Genomic DNA, 24,999 nt, shown 5'->3' with positions numbered 1-24,999 from the left:
AATATAGATAAGTGAAAATAAAGAGGTAGAAAAGAAAATTAATAAACAAGACTGCATTTACATAGGTCTTTTTAAAGATTAGCTTTTAAATGAACATGTCATTGATATGAAGCAAGACATAAAAATCATCCATTCATTAAAGGCTATAGTAGGGAAATGATAATTAAAAATGAGTATGTAATTAACAAAACAGTGCCCTAGAAAATATTCTCAATTATTATGAATAAATTTTTAATTATGCAAATAGCTACTTGCATAATTATGCAAGTAGCAGTTTTAGTTAGGCAAATAGAAATCAATACCAACAGAGAAAGATTTATAAGACACAAGTGAGAAAAACATGCATACAAATTTTGGGTGTGGGAGCATTCTTTGACAGGGTCTTACTGTATAGTAAGGCTTAGGCTGACCTGGAACTCAGGTCTTTCCCACCTCAATTCCCCCAATGCTAAGGTGATAGGCACAGGCCACCACTCTCAACAAGAAAGTACTTTTTTGTTTGTTTGTTTGTTTTCTGAGACAGGATTTCTCTGTGTAGCTTTGCGCCTTTCCTGGAACTTGCTTTGGAAACCAGGCTGGCCTCGAACTCATAGAGATCCACCTGCTTCTGCCTCCCAAGAGCTGGGATTAAAGGTGTACGCCACCACCACCCAGCAAAAAAGTACTTTTTGAGAACAACAGTATCCTGTTTGAATTAAATGCATTCACAGTTATGGTTAAATTTCTATTACAAGAAAGATAAATTCTTCATGCACCAGCTATTTTGAAGAGAAAGTCAAAGACTGATGTTGAAAGCATATAAGAGAGAACTAGAAAGAAAATGGAAAGATTACATTTTGTTTAATAATAATCTGGAGCTAGCAGGATGGCTCTGTTGCTGTCAAACTTAACAACCTGAGTGTGATCCATGCAACACCATGGTGGAAGGAGAGAACCAACTCCTGCAAGTTGTCCTATGACTATGGTGTGCACCCATACACACACCAACACACTCTGACATATGTACCCCATAGTAAGTAAATAGAAAAATATAATTTAAAATTTTTACAAAATCTTGTCAATTCTAATTCCAGCTCCGGAATCCAGTAAATTCCCACCACCTTTTTGTCCCTACCTCTAGATCAGATTAACATAATCCCTTTACCTGGATCATGGCATCAGCCTTATTGTTCTCTGTGATCCCATCCTTTGATGCTCTCATCTACTCAGCAGGCCCCGGCCAGACAGAGAAACAGATGTATAAACCCTATGGATGGCTACTCCTCAGTTTCACACCTTCAAGACTAGGCATACCCTTGGAATAAAATCCCATCTCTTCTCTATAGCCCCCAGATCCTGGCCACATCCCAATCTCCCTCCACTGACATGAGCTCCAGGCTCACACACCTGGTAGTATATCTCAAAATACACCAAAGCTTTTGCCACCTCAGAGACGTTGGTAGACTATTCTTCCTACCCATCCAATCCCTATCCTGCTTTTGAAGACCTTTCTCATCTCAGGTCTTACCTAGATGAAATTCCCTTCAAAAGGAATTCTCTGACCACCACACTTAAATTTTCTCACTTAGCATACTTGTTTGAGCTTTCTGGGACATTTAAAAACTATGAATTAATGTTCCTCTCAAGTGTACCCCTTTGACTCTTTACTCTTTGTCTACAAACCATACACCCTCTAACTGTGCTACTAAATATGTGTTCCTTTACTGTGCCCTTTCTCCCCTCTCATATGAGTTTATACTTCATGAGAATATGGGCTACATCTAACAGAATGCCATCCCATCATTTAAGAAGACTTCCCACTTTACTCATCAATAATTTTTTAAAGTAAAATAGAAAATCTTTCCCTAAACCAAGCAGAATGTAGATATTGTCTTCTTGGAACTACGACACATAGCTAACACAAATTACCTTTGCAGAAGTGAATTTTAGCTTGCAAACAAGAGTTCTCCGACCACAAATGTACAGTGTTAATTCTACAGTGACTATTCATGTAAGATCAAGAAACACTGTTGTTGAATTGGAAAGGCTCTGGCCCTAATCTCACTGAACAGCTTCCCTTCGCCCCGCAGATATAACCACTTTTATGATTTACACATATGTCTACATTTTCCTTTATAGCTTTATCACACATTATCTAACCACCAAAACCACCATACTTTCGGGGATCCAGTGAGTAGGAAAAGTTCCCAGGATAATATTAGGAAGCACTTAATAAAAAGATTTTTAACTTTTGTATATGTCTTGGATATAGTTCAACTGTGCAGGAGCCTGAACAAGAAAGAAACCAACTAAACATGTCCCTCCAGGGGGTGGAGATATGACTCAGTATTCAAGTGTGCTTGCTACTCCTGCAGAGGACCAAGGTTCAGTTCCTAGCACCCAAGCCCAAGCTCACAAACAGCTGTTACTCCAGTTCTAGGGCATCCAATGCCTCCTGTGGCCTCCATAGGCACTGGTGTACACACAAAAACCAGGGGTACACATATAAACATAAATTTTAAAATGAATTTTAATCAATTTTTAAAAATTGTCCCTACAGATCTCATGTAAAACACTCATTCACTCTTAAGAGAACCCAGAATTAGTTTGAGAGGACAAGTAGACATCATTTTTTCAGCCTTAGGAAATTACTTTCATGGCAATAACCATCTAGAAAATGAAAGAATATTCATTGAATTAGCAGATACAAGAAAAATACAACTACAAGTATTCCAGAGTATTCTGGCAAGTTTTCCAGAATTTTTCTAATGCCATAATATATATGTATTGACTTATTTAAGAAAATGATGGGGCTGGAGAGATAGCTCAGTGGTTAAGAGCAGTGGCAGCTCTTCCAGAGGACCCAGGTTCAATTACCAGCACCTGCATGGCAGCTCACAACTGTCTGTAAGTCCAGTTCCAGGAGATCACACACCCTCACGTAGATAATACACACAGGCAAAACACCAATTCACATAAAATTAAAAAATAAATAAATAAAATTTAAAAAAGGATTCTAGAGCCTTTAAAAAAAAAGAAAACAAGAAAAATATCAGAATTAACATTAAGTGGCATGTAGGAGGCAGAATTAGTATTTCCACCAATTTGAAAAAGCAACTCAAACCTCTCAAGTTCTTTCTTCTGTCCTCCAAATGCAATAACAGTTCTGATGGCCGCTAAGACTTCTTCAGCAACTGCTCCCGCTTTTGCATAAGCCTGAAGTTCTTTATCAGTAAATGAAGATAATATCTGTTTTAAAAATGAAACTTCAGATTATTAACATATTAACAGTTATAAATAAACAAATGCTGGTTGAATATCAATATTAATACATGTGAAGAATTAAACATCTTTCAGTTGTCTTTGGCCATGATATTCTATTATTCTATATTATATATATTCACTATGTAAGATATCTCAAGTTCCTTTTTCTTCAATGAAAATGTATAACAAATTAGATGAACTGCAAAATCTCCCACTGAGTATTTCATGGATCCTCATCAAAACAATAATTGGAGCTTTGAGATGTTAAATTTCAGAAAGGAAAACATATGCTGCAATATCATCATAAGCCATTATAGAAAATGGGCTTGATGGCCAGGACGTGTGTGTGATACCCTAGTTCAAAAGCATTAGGGTGGGAGGCTAGAAGAATGCAGAGGACCAAGCCCCAGTTTCCTTTGCTGGTTATCCCTGGGGAAACAGCACATTCATCTACCAGGAATAGTTTTTTGTTTCAACAATGTTCTTTGATCTGTCTGACTCCTGAGCATTTATAAGAAACATTCCTAGTTATCTCAGACACATAAGATTTTATTTATTCTTCTCAGTTATAAAGGGAAATAGGTTTTTTCTAGCTTATATAGAAGGAAATGGAAATTTGACAGGTTAAATAATTAGGTAGTAAATGGGATATCCAGGATTCAAGTCTGAGTCCATGTGGTCAAAGCCTGAATTAACAACAACCGGGGTGATCTCTGAAACATTTGAACAGTTACAATAGCTGAATCAATTGATATGGGAAAAGGACCAAACTTACCATTTGGACAAGGAACGACAAAGTGGCCAACCATGTAAATAAGCATTATGCACATCTACTTCACAAAATTCTGATTTCACAGCATTACATCCTTACAATGTGAAATCACAATCATGTGCTCTCGTTATTTAGGTAGTAGGAATTTATTCCTTCTTGTCATTAAAAAAAAAACAAAGCTCTTCATTTTGATAGTGCATATCTTCCTTTCTTGTGTGCGAAAATAAAAGGAGCAACCACAGACATAGCATTGAGGTGACGATGGGAAATGGACATGTATCAATAATGTCTATATGTAGATATTATCCTGAAGGTATCTGTCATTGATGCCTGAAACAAATCCCATGGTTATCCAGACCTCAAAGACTTCTCAAAGCCATCCTCTTAGGGATGCCCCATACTGGAGCCTTTCAAAGTTCTGGGTCTGAGTGGGGCTGCTCAGTACCGTCCCTGGGTGAGCAGGTTTGCAGAATCCAGGGTCTGAGTGGGGCTGCTCAGTACCGTCCCTGGGTGAGCAGGTTTGCAGAATCCAGGGTCTGAGTGGGGCTGCTCAGTACTGTCCCTGGGTGAGCAGGTTTGCAGAATCCAGGGTCTGAGTGGGGCTGCTCAGTACCGTCCCTGAGTGAGCAGGTTTGCAGAATCCAGGGCCACGTGCTTTAGGAGCTTTGCATTTCTCTTCACTCCCTGTGGTGCTCACGATGGAGGCAGCCAACAACAGGACTACTAATGGTTTTTAACTAGGAGTTAAAATGAGCTATTTTAATGTATTAATCTACCCAAAATATTTGTGAAATCAACACGTTTTTCCACCTATGTCATTCCTTAATTATATGGAGACAAGAACATGAAAAAAATCTATATTAATTTTTTTTTCCTCATAAGAGATCGTGTCTGTTAAAAGAAGAAAAAATTTTCTCAGGGAACCCCATAGGAGAGGAGGCAGAAAGAGTGTAGGAGCCAGGGGGGATGGAGGACCCCAGGAGAACAGATCCTCTGAATCAGCATGATCATAGCTGATATGATCTCACAGAGACTGAAGCAGCATGCACAGGGCCTGCATGGGTCTGGGTCTGCACCAGGTCCTCTGCATATATATTATGGCTTCTAGCTTAGTGTTTTTTGTTTGTTTTGCTATTTATTTATTTATTTATTTGTTTTTTGAGACAGGGTTTCTCTGTAGCTTTGGAGCCTGTCCTGGAACTCACTCTATAGACCAGGCTGGCCTTGAACTCACAGAGATCCACCTGCCTCTGCCTCCCGAGTGCTGGGATTACAGGTGTGCGCCACCACCGCCCGGCCAGTTTAGTGTTTTTATGGGACCACTGAGTGTCTGAACGAGTGGGTTTCTTTTTTTTGTGCCTTCTCTTAGACACTTTTCCTTGTTTGTCTGCTTTGTCCACCTCCAATGTGTTAGATGTTATCCCTTAGAAGCTTGCTTCTTCCTGATGGCAGTCAGAAAAGATTCAGATGGGAGAGGAGGTGGGAGGAACTGGGAAGAACAGAGGGGGTGGGGGGAGCTGTAATCAGGATTTACTACATGAGGAAAAGATCTATTTTTAATAATAGAAAATGAAAAAAAGAAGAAGAAAATTTCTAATCTTTTCTCAGGGATATAAAAAGCCAGCTTCAGTTAATTTCCAATATAAAGTAATGGAAAGTTAAAAGCTGTCCAATATAGGTAATTTTATATTCAAATTAATATATTCTGAAACAATATTTTAAACTATTACAGGTGCTCTGACCACATTTGAATCTAGTGTTTCCATTTCTCAACACAGGTAGGCCTTTGTTTTATCGTTTTATAAATACTTCGTGCTCTTTAAAGATTCTGAGATACTTATGGGGTCACACGTCGAAACAATACATTGACATTACATTTGTCCCTATCCAGTGTCTCCCAAAAGTAACATTTTGAAAATTACAGGAATACCATCACAACTAGGAATTTAACACTGATATTCTCCAACAATAATTAAAAATTATTCACATTTGCCAATTTACACGTGTGACTTTACTTCTAGGAAATGTTGTGACCTATACAGACTAATGGGACTATCATCAAACTCAGATACAGAGCCTTCAAGCTGCTTTTATAGTCCCCACCCACTCTGTCCACAGCTCTTCCTCTCCTCTCCCCAACATCTCTAATTTATGGTGTCTGCTAACCTGTTGTCACCTTCATATGATTTCAAGAACTTTGTACAGGACCATGTGTGGTGGCACATGCCTTAAATCCCAGCACTCAGGAGGCAGAGGCCAGCCTGGTATACAAAGAAAGTTCCAGGATATCCAGGGCTACAAGGAGAAACCCTGTCTCAAAAAACAAAACAAAACAAAACACAACAAGCCAGGCAGTGGTGGTCAGACTGCTCGCTTTTAATCACAGTGCTCATGAGGTAGAGGCAGGCAGATCTTAGTGAGTTCAAGGCCAGCCTGGTCTACAGAGCAAGGTCCAGGAAAGGCTCCAAAGCTACATAAAGAAACTGTCTCGAAAAACAAACAAACAAAAAACCCAACAACAATAACAAAAAGAATGACCTATAAATGAAATCAAATAGTATGCTACTTTTGGGGATAGGCATTAAGACACCTGACATAATTATCTGGAAACCTATACAGCTTGCTGTGTGTATCAGCAATATGTTGGGCAGTACTGCACAGTAGACATGTACTGTTTGTCTAATTCATCTGTTGAAGGAGATCTGGATTTTTTTTCAGACAGGGTTAATATGAATATAGTTGCTATAAACTACAGTGTGTTTTTATGTCAGCAGCATTTTCTTTCCTTGTAGACAAATGCTCGGGAGTGCGGTTGCTAAGTCAAATGATAACTGCAAGTTTGGTTTTTATAAGAAACAATTAAGAGGATGAGGGAAGGCTCCATGATTAAGAGCATGTACTGCTTTTTCAGAAGACCCAAGTTAGATTCCTAGCATCTACACCAGGCAGCTCACAACCACCTATAAGTCTAGCTCCAAAGACTTTACATTCTTTTCTAGTCTCTACTGGTAGTAGACATACACATGGTCTATTTAAATTGTGGTGGTTTGGAAGAAAATGGCCCCCATAGGCCCATGGGGGGGGCACTATTAGGAGTATAAGCTTGTTGGAGTAGGTGTGGCCTTGCTGGGGATGGGCTTTGAGGGTTCAAATGCTCAAGCCAGTCCCAGTGTCTCCCTCTTCCTGTGGCCTGCCAATCCAGACAGAACTTTTGGCTTCTTGTCCTCCACCATGCCTCCCTGTGTGCCACCATGCTTCCTGCTATGGCCATAATAGACTAAACCTCTGAACCCATAAGCCAGCCCCAATTAAATGTTTGCCTTTAAAAGAGTTGCCATGGTCATGGTGTCTCTTCATGGCAATAGCGCATTAACTAAGGCATACACACATGCAGGTAAAGCACTCACACACATACATTTTTAAAAGTCTTTAAATAATAGCAGATTGTCTTTCAAAGTTTCTGTACCACCAGTAATCTTTGAAGGATCCAGTTTCTCTGTACTTTTTCTGGCATTTGGTGTTATATTTTTGTTTCAGCCATTCTGAGAAATGTTCAACAATACTTCATTGTGGTTTAATGATGCTAACTATTTTCCATCTGATACCCCTTTCTCTCTCTCTCTCCCTCCCTCCCTCCCTCCCTCCCTCTCTCTCTCTCTCTCTCTCTCTCTCTCTATATATATATATATATATATATATATATATATATATATATGTGTGTGTGTGTGTGTGTATACATATATATGTATGTGTGTATGTATGTATGTATATATGTGTGTGTATATATACATATATATAATATATATAGAGAGAGCATAACATACACTTTGTGCATGCACACACACAGACACACACATAATCTCAGAGGCTTGGGCATAGGCACAGTGGTGTAGCTTAGTGGTAAAGCACTTGCATAGCATGTGTTAATCCCTGTATTCAATCCTACGCATCAGGGAGCAACATTAACTGGATAGTACTTGCACAAGTCTATTCTTGGTTTCCTATGCTCTGTGATCTGTATGTCTTCTAGTCATGACAGAAATCTGCAATATCAGGTGGGCTTCTTTCTTCAACTTTGTCTTCTTCAAAGCCACTTTATCTGCTTTAGTGCCCATGAATTTACTTGTAATTTTTTACATATGACTACAAAAGTCCTTAATGGAATTTATAGAAATTGCCAGCTTATAGGTGGCTTTAAAAAGAACTAATAACTTTTTTACATTGAGTTTTAAATCATGGCTACACTGTGTCTCTAGCTTAGTCATCCTTGATTTCCCATCAACACAGTAATTTTCAGTATGCAGATCTTTTTGTTTTTGTTTTTTTAAAGATTTATTTATTTATTATGTATACATAAGAGGCTGCCAGATCTCATTACAGATGGTTGTGAGCCACCATGTGGGTGCTGGGAATTGAACTCAGGACCTCTGGAAGAGCAGTTGGTGTTCTTAACTGTTCTTAACCACTAAGCCATCCCTCCAGCCCCTGTTTTTGTTTTTTGAGATAGAGTTTCTGTGTGTAGGGGCCCTAGACCCTAGCTGTCCTGTAACTAGTAGACCAGGCTGGCCTCAAACTCCCAGAGATCTGCCTGCCTCTGCCTCCTGAGTGCTGGGATGAAAGGCGTGCGCCGCCGCCAACACCACCACTGCTTGGCTCAGTATGTGGATCTTACATTTTCAGGTGGTTACCTAAGTTTTACACTGAATGATTGTGAAAGGTACTATTTCAGCATCAGTTTCTACACATTTATCACTATCTGCAGAACACGCAGTCCATCTGGTATTCTGTGACCTTTCTACACAGTTATCACATAGATTACTTTGTAGACTCCTTGGAGTTTTTATAGACTATCACGTAATCCATAGTTTTATTGCTTCCTCATCAATCAATATGCCTTTTTATTTTCTTGCCTTGTGGCAGCAGCTAGAGTTCTAGTGCATCAATGAAAAAGAAGTCAGAATAGATTCCCATGTCTTAGTCCCAATCTGATGGCGAAGATACCTTTTTACTCTTCAGGTGTCTGTGGGGGTTGTGGCAATGGCCTCTACAGAGCTGAAGCGACATTCTTCTATTCTTACCTTCTGCGAGATAACATCAGTAAGGGCTAGATACTATCAGGTGATATGGTCATGTATTTTCTGTAGTACATAGTACCACAGATTACATGGGTCTTCAGGTGCCATATCATTATCACATAGCTGGAATAAATCTCACTTGGTCACAATGCAGCATTCTTTTTATATATTGCTAAGTTTAGCTCACTGTCAGTCAAGTTCCCCAAAACAGGTTGTTGTGTTTTCCTTTCCTGGTTTATAAAAAACGTCCTTATGCCTTCAGATTTTATGTTATGATAACTCTTGGTTGTGATGAACCATGTAATGGATGTCTTTGATTTTATCTTGCTTGGGATCAGATTAATCTCTTAAATCTGGTCACTGTGTCTGTTAGCCGCTGCGTCTGCCATTCATCCTAAAGCTCTACTCTCTTCTTCTGAGACTCACAATGATGATATCAATATTTGGTTATAGTTTCACAGGACCCCGAGGTTTTCCTCGTTTTCTGTCTTTCAGATTCACCGATTCTGAATATGCTACATTGTACTCTGTCATTTCTGCTGGCATCGGCTGAACCCATTACACTGCATGACTCTTTACTGCTATCTCTTTCGGTTCTCTGACGTCGGGTTTTTCTCTTTTTCTTTCTTTCTTCCTTTTTTTTGTTTTTCGAGACAGGGTTTCTCTGGGTAGCTTTGCACCTTTCCTGGAACTCGCTTTGGAGACCAGGCTGGCCTCGAACTCACAAAGATCTGCCTGCCTCTGCCTCCCGAGTGCTGGGATTACAGGTGTGCACCGCCGCCGCCCGGCTCAGTTTTTTCTTTTTAATAATTTCCTATTTTTTTCAACTGATGAGTTTTTGCAATTGCCTCAAAGGCATTTAAACTAATAAAGTATTTTTATGGTAGTTATTTTTAAATCACAGCCTGATAATGCTGATATCTTATTTACCTTAGTGTGTGGATTAGTTAAGTGTGTGTGTGTGTGTGTGTGTGTGTGTGTGTGTGTGTGTGTTGTGGTGTTTGTGTGCATTTCCTGGTTGACACGGGCCTTTCTATCACATTTTGGACATTTTGTCTATATTAAGGAACCAGGACACATATCCTTTTTAATTATAGTCAAAACCCAAGATTAAGAAATGTGCAGAAAATCATATCAAAAGAATATTAAAGAGTAGAGTTTAAAATAAAAGTCTCAACAGATAGTCAAGGGCTCCCTTTATTAAATAAATAGTAACAGAAGCAATGCAAGATTAGTTATTAGAAAATTAAGTTATGGTCTGTTTTCCCAACTTAGAGTAGATATCAATATATTTTAGTTTTTCATTAAGTTCTGTTGTAAAAAAATTGCACCTAATTTGTTCAATGATCTACTAAGCAGAAAAATCAATTAAGACAAAGGAGCTTTGCCAGCTTTCAGCTAACTGATAACCATCAGGAACACCATTTTGATCACATTCCTGAGCAGCAAATTAACAGTGTTCAGGACTTCAGTCACTCTGTCTGCTAACCAAGCTAATGCCTATACTTACTTCAGCTGTATCTGGAGGACATAGATGAGACCTAATAAAAGAGCGTTACTCGGTTTGCATAACAAAACAGCACCCATTAGACAAGGAACTGACCCAAAAATGTTTATCAGTTACAGCCTGATTTACTATGTGTTAGCCTTCATTTTGGTTGGACTTTCATTTCTTACAATTTTATTACATGTAACCTCACAAAATCTAAATACTAGGCCAATCTTTGCACCAGATAGCTATACTTACATCAAATGATTTTATAAAATGAATACATGCTGACCCAGACACAGAAAATGAATCACAAAATTTTTCAAGGAGTGTGGATGCAGTGAAGAGAACTTCTGTGTCTTCATGACAGAAAGAGGCAACTAGAGGCTACAGATTTACACGTGTCCATGGCTGGACAGTGTTTCCATAAACTATTTTTACTGCAATGGATTTAAGTATATATTTCACATATATATGTGTATATGTATTCAGAACCATTTGCACCTATGACAAAATGGTAAAATTAATTTATAGAACAAACAAATATATACATATACCAAACATTAGAACAGAAAATTGAATGAGGCATTTGGCGTTCACTGAATTTGTTTCTGTAAGAAAATGCCACTGTCATATTTAGTAATTGTGGTGGTTTGGAGAAGAATGACCCTCATGACCTCATATATTTGAATTCTTGGTCCCCAGTTGGTGGAACTGTTTGGGAAGGATTAGGAGGTGTGTCCTTGTTGGAAGAGGTGTGTTTCTGGGAGTAGATTTTGAGGTTTAAATAGCCCCTGCCATCCCCAATTAGCTGTCCATACCCCACTGTGCCTTGTGCTTACAGATAAAGATGTAACTATCAGCTACTGCTCCAGTGCCATGCCTGCCTGCCTGCTGCCATGTACTCTGCCATGACCATGATGGACTAACCCTCTGAAACTGTAAGAAAGCCCCCAACTCTTCATTATATAAGTTTCTTTGGTCATTGTGTCTCTTCACCACAGTAGAAAAGAAACTAAGGTTGATGTTTACAGATCTTATGGGTTCACACCTTTTCCCGTGGGAAAGAGTTTAAAATCTGACTCACAGGCGTCACCTACCTTTGCCCATATACCAGCTGACAGCCCAAGAACAGGGCTGATGGCCAAAATCACAAGGGTTAGCTTCCAGCCACGAGTAAACCCTATTATAAAGCCACCAAAAAATGTTGCCATCGACTGAAAGAACATTCCAATTTTGTCGCCAATTCCTTCATTAATTTTGGAGACATCACTAAAAGAAGAAAAAGACTGTGTTATAAGTAATGTCAGAACTAAAACTGCAGAATTTTTCTGCTGAGACTAGTTTTTGTTGTTGTTGCTGCTGCTGGTTGTTGAGAGGGGGTAAATTAATTTGTGCCTAGGATCTTTGTATACACCTGGTCCTTTTGGGGAGCAATGATGGGGGCTGTCAGTTTCCACTAGGAGGTTTGTCATTTGTGGCCCATGTGGCCTCAGAATAGACACAGGATGTTTAAGACAATTCACTGTGAAATTTCAAACTGCTCAGAGATGTGCACATATGGCACTGTTCTCTATGAACACAAATCTTTGCGTTCTTCATGTCTTCTGTGAAGCAGAGACAGACAGACAGGAGCTCCTTCCTCCTTTCCGGTGTTTTCCAAGGACACCAAGGAGCCCTGGAAGGATGGTAGTCAGCGAGCTGGATGGACAGGCCATATTGTTGCTCGCCTGCACATCACTGCCATGCTCACTCTCTGCGTGTTTCTCGACTCTACCAGTCTAATCCCTCATTGAGTGCCAGTCAAGAAGGAGCTCCACCCCCCATTCCTGCCAGGGCACTGTGAACTAGAGGCTGTGTAAGACATGGGTACTGCTCAAAAGGGGGCTACTCTGCTCAGTGATGCACCGGCACTCCTAATGGGGCTGGTGGTATCTACTCCACTGAACTAAGAACAAGACCATATCTGACTTCAGCTACAACTAGGTACTTACTCTGTGAGCCGGGTGTTGAGCTCCCCAACATCGTGCACGTCAAACCAGCCTATCTCCTGATTCATTATAGCATGAAAAAACTTCTGTCTAATTTTGTGTATTTGTCTTCCAGCCGCCATGCACCAAAATGAAACCTGGATGTAGGCAACTATGAGCACACCAGCACCAATCCCCGTGTAATAGTAGGCGTACCTGAAAAACAAGAACACTGTGCATGCTGTTTTCTAATCAGTCCTGCTCTCTGAACACAACTGAGTCTTACTCCCTCAGCTATCTGGGTATCCCACCATCCTTAACAAACAAGACGGGGTTGTGAGGGGCAGAGCTGTAACTGTCAGCATCCACCTGTGTCTGCACTAATGTAGAGGAACCACTAACAGCGGTTGGTGCACAGGGGCAAATCCCAGTTCTTCACTTAACTACCTTGTAAACTCAGGCTGGCTGCTTAATAACCCAAGCTTCAATTATGTATTATGGAGATCAGAGAAGTAATACAATATGTCTGAAATGTGCCCAGGCCAGGGCCTGGAACATAATAACTACTCAAAGAATGCCAGTGATTCTGAAAGATCATTAGTGTACTGGCATTATCAGTTAAGGTACACCACTGTAGTCTTGTCTGCTTTTATTACATCAGTATCAACTGATGAAGCCTTTAAGGTGATCTCTGCACCTTGGGAGGAGGGAAAGTCGCGACAGAACTCCTTAGAAAGCAGAACCAAAAGGTGGCGACGGCCGTCTGCTCTTTTGGACTGTTAGTGGAGCAGAGCTTGGAAGATGAACGACAACAGAAAACTGATAGTGTTTCCATGTTGTCTACTCGACTTGTTATCAGACCTCAAATGTTCAATAAATCAAATAGTTTCTCTCCCACTGTAAACATAAAGTTCAACAAGTGTTTTCTTGCTGTGTCTCTATAGCTAAAAATCCTATGGCTTTACTAAGCACTCTATATGTAGGTTAAACAGAAACCTGGTTTCTTGTTGTAGTTATTTTTCTGGTGCTGGCAAGGGAATCTCGGGTCTCATCCATGCTAGGAAAATATACTACCACCAAACGACTCTTCTTTCAAGGCAAATATTCTAAGATGAACGAAAGGATGCCATTTGGTATATTTTAAAGTGTTCTGGACTTGCTATCTTTGAATAAGAACGCTTATGCCAAGCACTCAACGTAAAAACAAACACAAAACACACAGCCAGCCTTCATGTTAGGGTCACAATTGCAGGAGCATCTGTCAGAATGTTGCCGAGCAGATCATCCTTCACACGGCATCTAACAGACGATACTTATTACAGAAGATGTCATGGGAACGTGAAATTTTAGTTAATGGATAACTATATAATTAATTACTGTCCACATGGTAATGCAAGAATGAGTTCACAGAAGGTTCCATTTAACAAGTAGAACTTATACATGATGAAATACTGATGTACTTTCCTGGAATACATTTTATCCAATTAAGATAATAGTTTCCCCTGTATTAAAATATGCTTCATCATAGTAATATTTATAAGTATTTTATTTTCATCTTTCAAAATGTTATTGTATCTCTACTTCTTCACAACTATCAGAGAAATCAGAGTAAAGTACAGGACCATTATCATCTGATTCACCAACACATACCTTTGCACATCTATTACAAGCTAGTCCACAGACTAAATGTTAATATACATAAATCATTAACAAAATAAAAAGTCTGCCCATGCCATTTAAGGCCACAGTGACTATATTTTTGGGGGGATGTTGTATTTTCCTGTTTAGAATTAGATGTGGGGTTTAAAAAATTTCTGCTGGCTTATCTTACTTACCATTATATCAGGACTGGAAACAACCAGAAAGCAAGCAAGCTACTCACTAGGGAACTATTGAAAATAATGACTGTGAATTCAAATATATCTAAAAGGCTCTCTATTCCTTTAATTGCCCTGCATATGGTATTTTATCTTTGCAACTGCATACATGAGTCTAACTGAGGCTCAATCTTAACTTAGTACATTTTATGATAGAAACACTTTGCTTAAAAAATCTATAATGGAAAACTAATAATGGTAGTCTCAAAACTTCTAATTATATTATTATAATGTACACTGTAACTATGTTACTGTAACTACAAGCAGAAAAGAGTTATAAGTTAACAATAAGGATAATGTGTAATTACGTGGTCATTTCTTCCTCCAGGTTGCCAGTCACGTTTGAAGTGTATCCAGCTGAAACAACACAAAACAAACATAAACACTTTATGATTCTTTGGTTCCCATTAAAGCTCAGCATACATAAATAAATATTTTTATGTGTATTATTTTCAGGTCTTTCATGTATATATGTATACACATGCAGAAATATATGCACACAGTTTCTTTAAAAATTGAATCTCAATGTCAATTGAGGTTTTTGCTGTCTGCGTCTCTTTACTGGTATAAGCTATGATGCACTACACAGCGATATAATATGTAGATATTTATGGCAAATATTTTATAGGAGAAATTATCACAATTAAGACTGTAGATGAAGACTTTAAACCTTACAATCACTGCAAAAAAAAAAAGTTACCATATGTAAAAGACTCATAAAGATGGTTTGGCAGGCATGGAAAATAAATAAAAACCCCTGTTGGCACACTAACCAGAATGTATTGAAAGTCTGGAGCACATATAGAGAGGGAGTATCCAAGTTTGGATGGAGCATGGGAATGTTTTGTGTGGATGTACAGAGCAGGATATACAGTTAGAAACATAGTCTGAACTAGACAACTATGGGCTATGAAACAGACTAGCAGACATTCAACAGTTTTGAAGTAAATGGATATAATCACAAGTGTGACTTGGGAAGCCTTAGCATTCAGAGATGTGTAATTTTAAGAATAAAATTTAAGAGGCTTCAGCATTTACAAGAACATAGGGAAAGAAGGTCTAAAGGGATGAGAAAAGGGAGAAAGCTCCAGACTTGTCTATAGGACCTTCCAGAAGATGGAATATAAGTAGAGAGTAAAAATAACATTGATCAAGCCCATAACCACCTGAAAAATGCTAGTTTTAGTAGGAAACCTCAAAGAGGAGGTCTGGAAAAATTAAGGAAGATTATGAATTCAGTGTTGAACATTTTCTTTTGAAGCAACTGTGCCATTTAATGGAAGATGTCCAGTAAGTGTCTAGAATGTGACTGCCCAGCTCTGGAGGGAGTTCAGACATAAATACTAAGGGATCATATACTAGAGAACACAGGTAAATTTGGGAAAGAAAAATGCCATGTCTTCTTAGCTATAAAAACAAGATGTCACTCAGAGAAAACAGCAGGCCACACCTAGACACTTGGGGAACTGAAAGGGTCTGACAGAGAACAAAGGAGCAAATCAGAGCCTCCCCCAGCACATCTTCAAGACTGAATGCTTAAGAATTTTCCTCTTCTCATTTTTCAAATAGAAGAAAAGATAATGAATCACTTGGTGAGGATTTTTCACAAAAATCAATCTTGGAAAAATCTCCTCTAGTGGATTTTCTATCTTTAACTAGCCAGGAAATGTTTCTAGGTAATTTGTTGCCACAAATGTCTATTGCAGAAAAGACAAGACAAAATTCTCTAACAAAACAAGTTTTTTTTCCTCTGTGTGATTCTAGGTTGAATACTCCACATCTAAATTCTCCTTATCTAAATTGCTTGGGACTAGAAGTCTTTCTGATTTCAGAATTTCTCAGTATGGAATACTTTCACATCCGTTACTAGTATAACACCACTAAACTAAGCATCTTAAATCCCAAACGAGGTCAGATGTTCAAAGACTGTCAGACTCTGGGACAGTTTTTGAGATGGTCAGTCTGTGTTATTATTTTAATTTTATCAGGAACCAAAAGAATTTACACATATGCTTTTTGGCTATTGTGACTCCCGAGTCTTGAGTCATTTTTATACAGTTTGAAAAGAATAAAATTTCAAGGTCAAAATTGGCTCCTGCTCACATCTACAATCACACTATATCCAGTACCAAGGACTATTGCCCAAAATGACAGCAACAATGAAGAATACTTGGGCAGTATCTATATTTGATTTTTGGGGGGGTGGGTGAGAAAAGCCAGGGATTCTCTAGGTTACAATGGTTCTAACAGCCATTAACTTAGTGAGGATGGTAAAGCTAAACTTCTATTGGTTTCAATAAAGTACTTAGACCCTTGACTGCTGTCCTGTCCTGGGCACTGGAGTCTCACCCTCCTGATTCCCACCACTCTTACCCTTCTGCCTCAGTTCCCTTCACTGGCTCTTTGTGCATTCCCTCTCTCCTAAATACCAGTGTTTCCACGAGCCTTGCCAAGGTGAGCTTAGCCACTTCTATAGTGTCTGTTATTCCAAAATCTGAATCTGGAGATGTTCAAACCCATCCTATCTCATAATTGATGCTCTGGGTCTCCATTGTATTTTTAGGTGTGTGTGTGTGTGTGTTTTATTGTTTGAGAATTCTGTACATGGAGATAACATGCTTTTATCACATCTGTCCCATCACCTCCTCTCAATCCCTTCTCTCTTCCTCCACTCTTCCCTCCTAACTTCATGTGTCTCACTAAAACCCACTGAGCCCACTTCATGCTGCCTGCATGAGCATGGGTGCCAGACCACCTCCTGGAGCAGAAGTTACCTCTCATGGCTCGAATTCTTAATGAAAATCAACTGTCCTGACCCAGAAGCTGTCAGTCGGGTACAGCTCCTCAGCTAGGGGTGGAACTTAACTTCCTGAGTACCTCTCCTTCCATGTTGGGGTTCTGACTGCCTTGATTTTGTTCAGTTCTTGGGCATGAAGTCACAGCTGTGTTATCCTTGACTGTAACAAACATTCCTAACTGATCTTTCCACTCAGATCACATCATTCATGTTGTCACAACATCTCACCTTTGGAAATAACAATATAATCCATTTCGTTTCTAATCTTCAGTGATAGTTCTCACTATAAAAGGAAAAAATCTGTGACATATACCTACATTTACCCCTTTGCAAACTTTCCATAGTATACACAACAGAAGAATCCTCCTGAAATTTTAAGCATGATTTTATAGATTTTTTTAACCCCATGTCTTTCTTCTTAACTCTTGTAGCTATGGAACTATGTAATCACTGTTCTAGCAGAGAGCTGCCATCATAGAAATGAATGAATAAATAAATAAGAGGATTATGTAGGTGTCTTCCTGGCTTTTGTCTACCCAAACTCTCTTCCTTTAAGGATTGGGGAGGAAAATGACCAAAACCAAATACTGTTTAAATTCATGGGACAAAGCTCCACTTTTTAAGACTCAGAAATATTTTCTGCACGCCTTAAAGAAGAGACACGGTTGAGAACTGACAACAGTTCAGACACTGAATAGTCCAGGAAAGAGAAGCTGGTGTCTGGCTACCTCTGCAGACCCCAGAGTGAGACCTCCGAAAAGGAATAGATTGCATGGTGCATTGAGAAGACCCACAGGACTTGGGGAACTTCAGAGGGAGCTGGATGATTCCAGTGCTCCCAAGAGAGGGAAACAAAAGAGCTTGAGTCGGTTCCTGTGTAGATAGTGCCACATCATTTGGCCCTCTCACCTGAGGTTGTGCTGTGGCGCTGGAGTGCACCTCAGTGGTAGAGATTGTCCATGCGTGAAGCCTTGCTTCAATCCTCAGTATCAGTCTAGTAAAGGCATATGTTGGTCTCTCAGGCAGCAGCCAGTGGAAGATAAGAGCTACACTAAGACATCTAAGCTACCCTAAACAACTGCCACATAGAGGGACTCAGAATTTAAATTGTGTTGTATAAAATAAAAGGGTTATTTTGCACCCCTGGGTTCTGAAATATCACACTCACTACATAAATCTCCAACCTGCACTCACGGTACTCCATCATTGCCACCTGGCAGAGCTTTCTCTAATTCCACAGAGCCCACTTCTGAGCACGCCAAGGAATTTGCTGTTCTCTAAGCAGTCATCTAATTTTTCTTCAGTACTTTTAAAATTTTCTCTATTCTTTACTATATTTTCCCTCCAGGAAAACACCCCTCCTTCACAAATAAGCCAAAAAGTGACTGCTTCTCAAATGGCTTTGCCTTGGCATAGTGCCTCACCTTGTCACAGAATTCCATAACAATTGACACATGATTAAAATTGCTAAGTCAATGTAGAATGGAAGTATGACTGCTTGTATCTGTCCCCTCTAATTCCCCTGGGTGTAAACTGAGAAGAGCTGGGCTGCATTTTCTCTTTGTGTCCCCATGCTCAGCTAGTTGAGTCACTAGAACCCAGCCTGTTCCAAAGAGGGACAAGTAGTCTCCTAAAGCCACCACCCATGCCAGATAATTTATAAAAAATAGTTCATCTCAGAATTCTTCTACTTGTAATGTTAAGTGCCACATAAGATTAAACATAAAAATAGTTTACTGGATCCTATGCAGTGAGGATGGCCTTATATAAAATCAAGTAAGACCCCAAGGAACTTCACTGTGCACACAGCATGACTAAATTACACTCTATGCCCTTTAGAGATCACATCCTGTTACAATTTTATCCAAATGAAGTACTTCAGAATGTTTAGAAATGTCAATTACTGAGTACTTAGAAAAAGTGTAAGTAAAAATTATGTGACACGAACGTATGTATTTAGGAATAGGTATGACCGTATGTAACAATTTATGAGAAAGAGAGCCTGAATTTGAAAGAGAACAAGGAGGGGTCTGTGGGAAGGTGTAGAGAGGGCAGAGGAAAGTGGGAAATGATATAATTATATTATAATCTCAAAAAATAAAAGAAATAATTTAAAAATTATAAAGAACTAAAAAGGAGGGGGAAAGTATGTGACATGAATACATTGGTAATTTTTCCTTACTGGTAAATTGAGGTTATATTAGAGGTATTATTCTTTTCTCTTTTTATAACTAAAAACTTCAATTTTTTATTAATGAAACAATTCTACTATTTGAGAAGCAATTTCAGAAGAGAAAATGCTTTCCTATAGACATAAATTAAAAGGGTATTTTTCAAGCCACCTCTCACATGGCCTCATTTCTCAGCACTAGGCACACCTAGAAGGATAACCACCCTTTCTAATCCCATGGGTTACTGTTCTAGCAGGGAATTCTTCCACCTCTAAGTCCCAAATTTCATGAGATAAGGTAATATTGCAGAAACTCTAGCCAAGTTTTCCCATGAACTTCCTTTTTATCCCTTATGCTTTTTTCCCTACCCAAGAAATCCCAATAGGCAAGCAGAGAAACCAATGAACAAGAAAATTTCCAAGTAATAAGTTCTGATAAGTGCAGTAGTGATGCTAACTATAACACCACTGTGAGAAGCACAGACACGGACAGACAGGCAGGGACTGAACCACTCCAAGTCAGGAAGGAGAAGTCCAAGAGCAATGAGATCTGTGGGACAGATGGAGATGAACAGAGCATGTCACACAAGCCACTGAACACAAACTGAACTTATTCCATGTTATGGGAAGCCACTGGGACAGAAGTGAACTGATTTCTGTTTTTGCAAAACTCTCTGTGACAATATGTGGACAGCTGGACAAAAGCAGGCTGGAAAGAGAGCTTAGCGAGTGGTTAGGAAGACAGGGCTGTGTATGAGGAAGACTTCAGACACAGGTTGTAGCGGGGCACAGAAGGCTGGACTCTCAAAGGGAGCCCATCGCTGTGGTAAAGAACAGGCTAGCAGCAGAGACCCCAGCTCTGGATTCCCTTCTACTGCTGTCACTTGGGGCTGTCTCTCTTTGAGATCTTCTTCCTGGTGAGCTTTCAAGACAGATGCCGCTTACCTAGGGCTTTCCGATTGAAAAGGCATAGTAAGCCATAGACATATATGATCTATACAAAGCCCCTTCTAGCTTTAAAACATTGTGATTACAGATATCAGAATATTTCGTCAACCACAAGCAGGAGAAACTGGACCTTTTGCCTAGATGACCCACCTCCCAACATCTGTCCAGATGGGAGCCTGCCCTCAGTGGGCTAACTGCCATGACACAGATGATCAAGCAGCCATAATCACAAACCTCTGCTCCTTTTCCCTCTAAAGAGCTGTGCCTGCTGAGTGGCCTACCGTCATTCTGTCTCAGCTACTTTCATAATGGTGCTGATCCTACTGCCAAGACCTAACCACCTACGCCTCCCAACGCCATTGCAGTAAGAGTTAGGATGCCCCAGGTGGCTTTGAAGGACATAGGCACTCAGGCCATAGCACTGGCTCTTGTGTTCTTAAAGAGGTCAGAAACAATTCATGTCTCGGTGATGGAGAAATAAAGCAATATGTGACATGATAGAGTTGGGAAAAAGACCACTAGATAAAATATGCCATAACATAAAATGTCCCTGAGAAAGTCTCGGGCTTTGTTGGTGGAAATGAATGGATCATGACAGCCCTAACCTGAGCTGTGAATTAATCCACAGATGGATTCACAGTTTGAAGACATTCTGGTGAGAGTATGCAATTTTTTAGGGGTGGGGACTAATGGAAAGAAATTGGAAGCAAAGTCACCAGGAGCATGCCTTGAAGAGTACCTTGGCCTTGGGCTGGCTCTGCTTGCCACCCCCCAAGCCCCCAATGTGTCTGTGTCCCTCCATCCACTACTTCCTGGCCACTAGGAGGCGAACAGCCCATCTTCCACATGCCTCTTGCCACCATAAGTTCCACTTTTTCTCAGCTCTAAAGCAACTGATTCCAATAAACTTGGAATAAAATCTTTGAAACTGTGGTAGAAATCAATCGAACAATTCCTTCCTTTGTTTAAGGTCTTTCTTTCAGGTGTTTGTTACAGTAAAGGAAAACAGATGGCCATGAGGTGTTTTCTTGATTGTTGCTCACCAGAAGTCAGTTATTCCAACTTCAGGAAGTTACGTTTGTAGCCTCTTCCCAAACTAGGTCAAATTGTAACACTTGGATAATTTGTTGATTGACAGCTAAGTTCAACTACTGTCCCCTCGCACTGTGTGCATAGCATGTCCAGATAACAGCTCTCACACTGGTAGAGCAGGGTTTGTATTTAGACTTCACAAAACACTGGGTAAGGTTGGAATGACATAAATGCATGCATTATGTCTGCTGAACTACTAGAGAACCCTAGAGATGAGAATATTCCACTAGATGCCAATGAGATAGCCAACTCCACAGGTTGCTGCAAAGGATATTTTTGCAAGTTCTTTGAATATCATGGGGGCAGGGAAAAAGCACATAAATTTTACATTACTCAAAAATACTAAAAAAATTTCCAGCTCAAATCATTATTTGTATTAACAGAATCGAAGTAGCCTTATCTCAGGTAAACTATGGGTTCTTTAGGACTACAAAGAAGCAGCTTCCAGGACCCCAGACAACTACCAGAGATTCCATAAATGTCCCTATTAATATTTACATGACCATTCCCAGGAAAAAGAATCCACGGCATGCACAAGAGACTTAAAGTTCAAATGTTAACATGCAAAGCCCCAGGTTTAAGCCCTAGCATTAAATAAAAAGAAAATTCCAAATGTTGAAGCACCTTTGTAAGCCAAGAAATATCAATATATTTTCAAGGTATTTCTTTCTGGGGTAGTACTAGGGACTGAATTTAGAATTTCATGTATGTTAGGTGTCCCACTGAGATATAGCCTCATACCTTCGTGATATTTTCCCCACCTGTATAATGGAAACTGAGCTGTAAAGCTTTGAGTAGTTTAGTTTAGTAAGAATTCAATCTCTGCTTGGCTGAAATGGCCTAAAGATTGAATTTTAGAGCTATTAATCTGTTGTTTCCCAATCAAGTGTGTAACATGCAGATTCTTTCAGCTGCCCATTCGCCTTCCTGTTCTCATCTTGTTCTTTATGAAGCAACTTTCTTACTTTCAAAATCATGAGAAAATTAAAGTGCAAGACCTCTTCACCACATTTAGACTTTTTGTGGTTTCCGTTTCCTGCAGTCGACCACGAGATTGTAAGATTGCACGTCATCACCAGAGGAAGTGGGGGTGAGAACGACATTGTAAGGTATTTTGAGAAAGAGAGAGAAAGACCACATTCACATAGCTTTGAATGTAGTATATTGTTATATTTATTCTGTTACTTTTGTCATTAATCTCGTACTGTACTTAATTTACAAATTAAACTTTATCATGGGTATGTATGCATATGAAAATATAATATATGCAGGTTTCTGTGCTATCCATTGGCGTGGACCTCATGGTAACCATTGCTGCTTGACAAAGTACCAGCATTTCAACATTGCAGACCACATTTCTCCAGCACATTTTAACTTTCATTTTTAATGTTTCTCACTATCAATGCCTTTCCCTTTGGGAAATTTTGTTTGGGCTTTGGTAAAGGATGGAAATGTATACAATGGTAACCTCTCTAAACAAAATAATTCTTTGGGGAAAAAATCCCTGCCAATTTGGAACCAGGAATCCCCATGTGCCCTTCTCATTACACCAAGAACTGGAAAGTTAAAGATTTACTTGACACACCTGATCCCAAGAACGAAATGCCTACAATTCAGATTCAGAACCTGAGGCCATTAAGGGCAGGAACTTCCTCACAGTCCACCCCCTCGGGTACTCACTTTTGGACTCTGACACTCGATATTCTCTACCTCTTCCTGATTTTGAGGATAACTGTTGCACCTATCTTATGCAAACATTTCCTGAGCACTGGCTCTCACCCTTTCTCACAAATCCTTTCTAACAAACCTCTTTATATTTTTCTTGGTCCCATTTCTCCATTCCTGGATTTGCTTCTGGAAAGCCTATCCTGAAACATTATACAAAACACAATTGCTGGTATTTGCTACTGCTCACATCGACTGGACCCCCATCTTTCTCATCTTATTTAAGAACGATTATGTTCTTCTAGTTTCTCAGGCTAAATGCTTTAGAATCATTCTAGAATTTTCTCTTTCACCCACAGTCAATCTGTCACAGCCTCACTACTGATCCCAGCTCTCCATTCAAGGACCTGATGAGATTCGTGTACTTCTCCTGAAGCTTTATGAGATATTTCTTACTTCACAGGCCCCCCTCTCTATTTCTACGTATCTCTGTCAGCGCTTCCACTGGTTACTCTAATGCTTGTATCATCTTCTGAAGCTCACTACAGGGATGAGCTGGAGTCCACACCCTCCACCACCCGGACCACTAAACACAGTAGTGTACCCTTCTTAAGACCCCACAAAGAATTACTTTAGGCTAATGACTTTTGCAAGTTTCCAACACAATCAGCACCACAAATAACACTTACTTTCAATAGTGGTGTTTGGCGGGAAATTTCCTAAATTTACAAAGCTGTCTGTCATGTCTCCAAACACCAGCATCATAAGTGGGAGTGCAATTCCATGGATAACAGCAGCAAGAGTTCCCACCAGCATGTACAACTTGTCCAGCCAGTCTGCATAGCGAAACTACAAAGAGAAGAAAATAGGAGCATGGGTAATTTCCACAGATGTTTACCTCTACCTCCAAAACCTCGTTCAAATCCAAACTTTTTTTTCAGACTACTAGCTACTAGTCCAAGCTACTCTCTTGACTTTGCCTCTTTGTCCTCTGGCCTCTTACTGCAATGGCTCAATTAAAAAGAAAATGGGCATTTGATTCATTTATTGAGTTATGTCTTAATTCTTCATATTGGAATAATTATATGAGAGAATTATAAAAGTTGCTCATGAGATGATATCAGAGATACAAGGACTATTGCTCCAGTTTCTAAGACTAGAGACCACTTTTTAGTTCATGGAAAAAGTCCTGAATGCCAAAGGCCCCTTGAAGACACCAGCGAGGAAACATTTTACTAATTTTTAAAATTGTTTTTGATTAAAGATCTGTTGCAAAATGGTATTACTATATCTGCAAAGTAGCTTCAACATATTTGGAAAAGAAAAATAATTACTTGGATGAATATTTCCCAAGAACATTTTTCTCTAAGAGGTAAAATATGGTCATACTGAATGACTACAGATTAGCACCATTTCTCTAATCACAGGCTATACAAGAAGAAAGCAAGGCTTATCTGAATCCAAAAAGTGATGGAGGATGAACATCATAAGAAAGGGTAAGTAAGCCCAGGGTGTATCTAGGGGACAGAATGACTCAAGAAACTGGTGAAGGACTGAAAGACAAAAAAGTCTGAGAAAATGAAAATAGAAAGTACCGAGCTAACTGCAAGAGTCTGCAGATAATCTCTAAGAAAAATGGTTGTCACATAATGTACCATTTATCTCCAGGTAGCATATCTGTAATCATGGGAGGGGAACCAGGTGAAAAGTCTAAGCAGGAAATGAAGAGCAAGGGGTCAGGCAGTAGCACCAAACTGCCCGTGAGAGTCTACAGGACAGACTCGGAAGCAGGTGGTTGTCACGTGTAGCCGTGTAGCTACAGTCAAGAGCTTTCTAATACAGGGGGGAAATCAGGTACGAATTCTTAGCTCTAGACAGAAAATGGGAAGATCAGGGATCTG

At 39.6% G+C, this 24,999-nt stretch overlaps 1 protein-coding gene across 2 annotated transcripts in view; it reads right to left on the bottom strand.

Moving 5' to 3' along the window:
• Abcb1 (ATP binding cassette subfamily B member 1) overlaps window positions 1-24,999 on the bottom strand; it is a 154,981-nt gene that overhangs the window by 40,377 nt on the left and 89,605 nt on the right. For both annotated transcript variants that reach the window (XM_036180513.1, XM_036180514.1), the window contains exons 4-8: window positions 23,788-23,947; window positions 14,735-14,783; window positions 12,574-12,765; window positions 11,680-11,851; window positions 3,104-3,228 (exon numbers count right to left, since the gene is read on the bottom strand). In XM_036180513.1, coding sequence (XP_036036406.1) covers window positions 3,104-3,228; window positions 11,680-11,851; window positions 12,574-12,765; window positions 14,735-14,783; window positions 23,788-23,947 — 698 coding nt within the window. The remainder of the gene's footprint in view (window positions 1-3,103; window positions 3,229-11,679; window positions 11,852-12,573; window positions 12,766-14,734; window positions 14,784-23,787; window positions 23,948-24,999) is intronic.

This window comes from Onychomys torridus, chromosome 3 (assembly GCF_903995425.1).
Source record: "Onychomys torridus chromosome 3, mOncTor1.1, whole genome shotgun sequence".
Taxonomy (NCBI): domain Eukaryota; kingdom Metazoa; phylum Chordata; class Mammalia; order Rodentia; family Cricetidae; genus Onychomys; species Onychomys torridus.
Note: the sequence above shows the minus strand (reverse complement) of the source record. Positions and strands in the feature narration are given on the sequence as shown.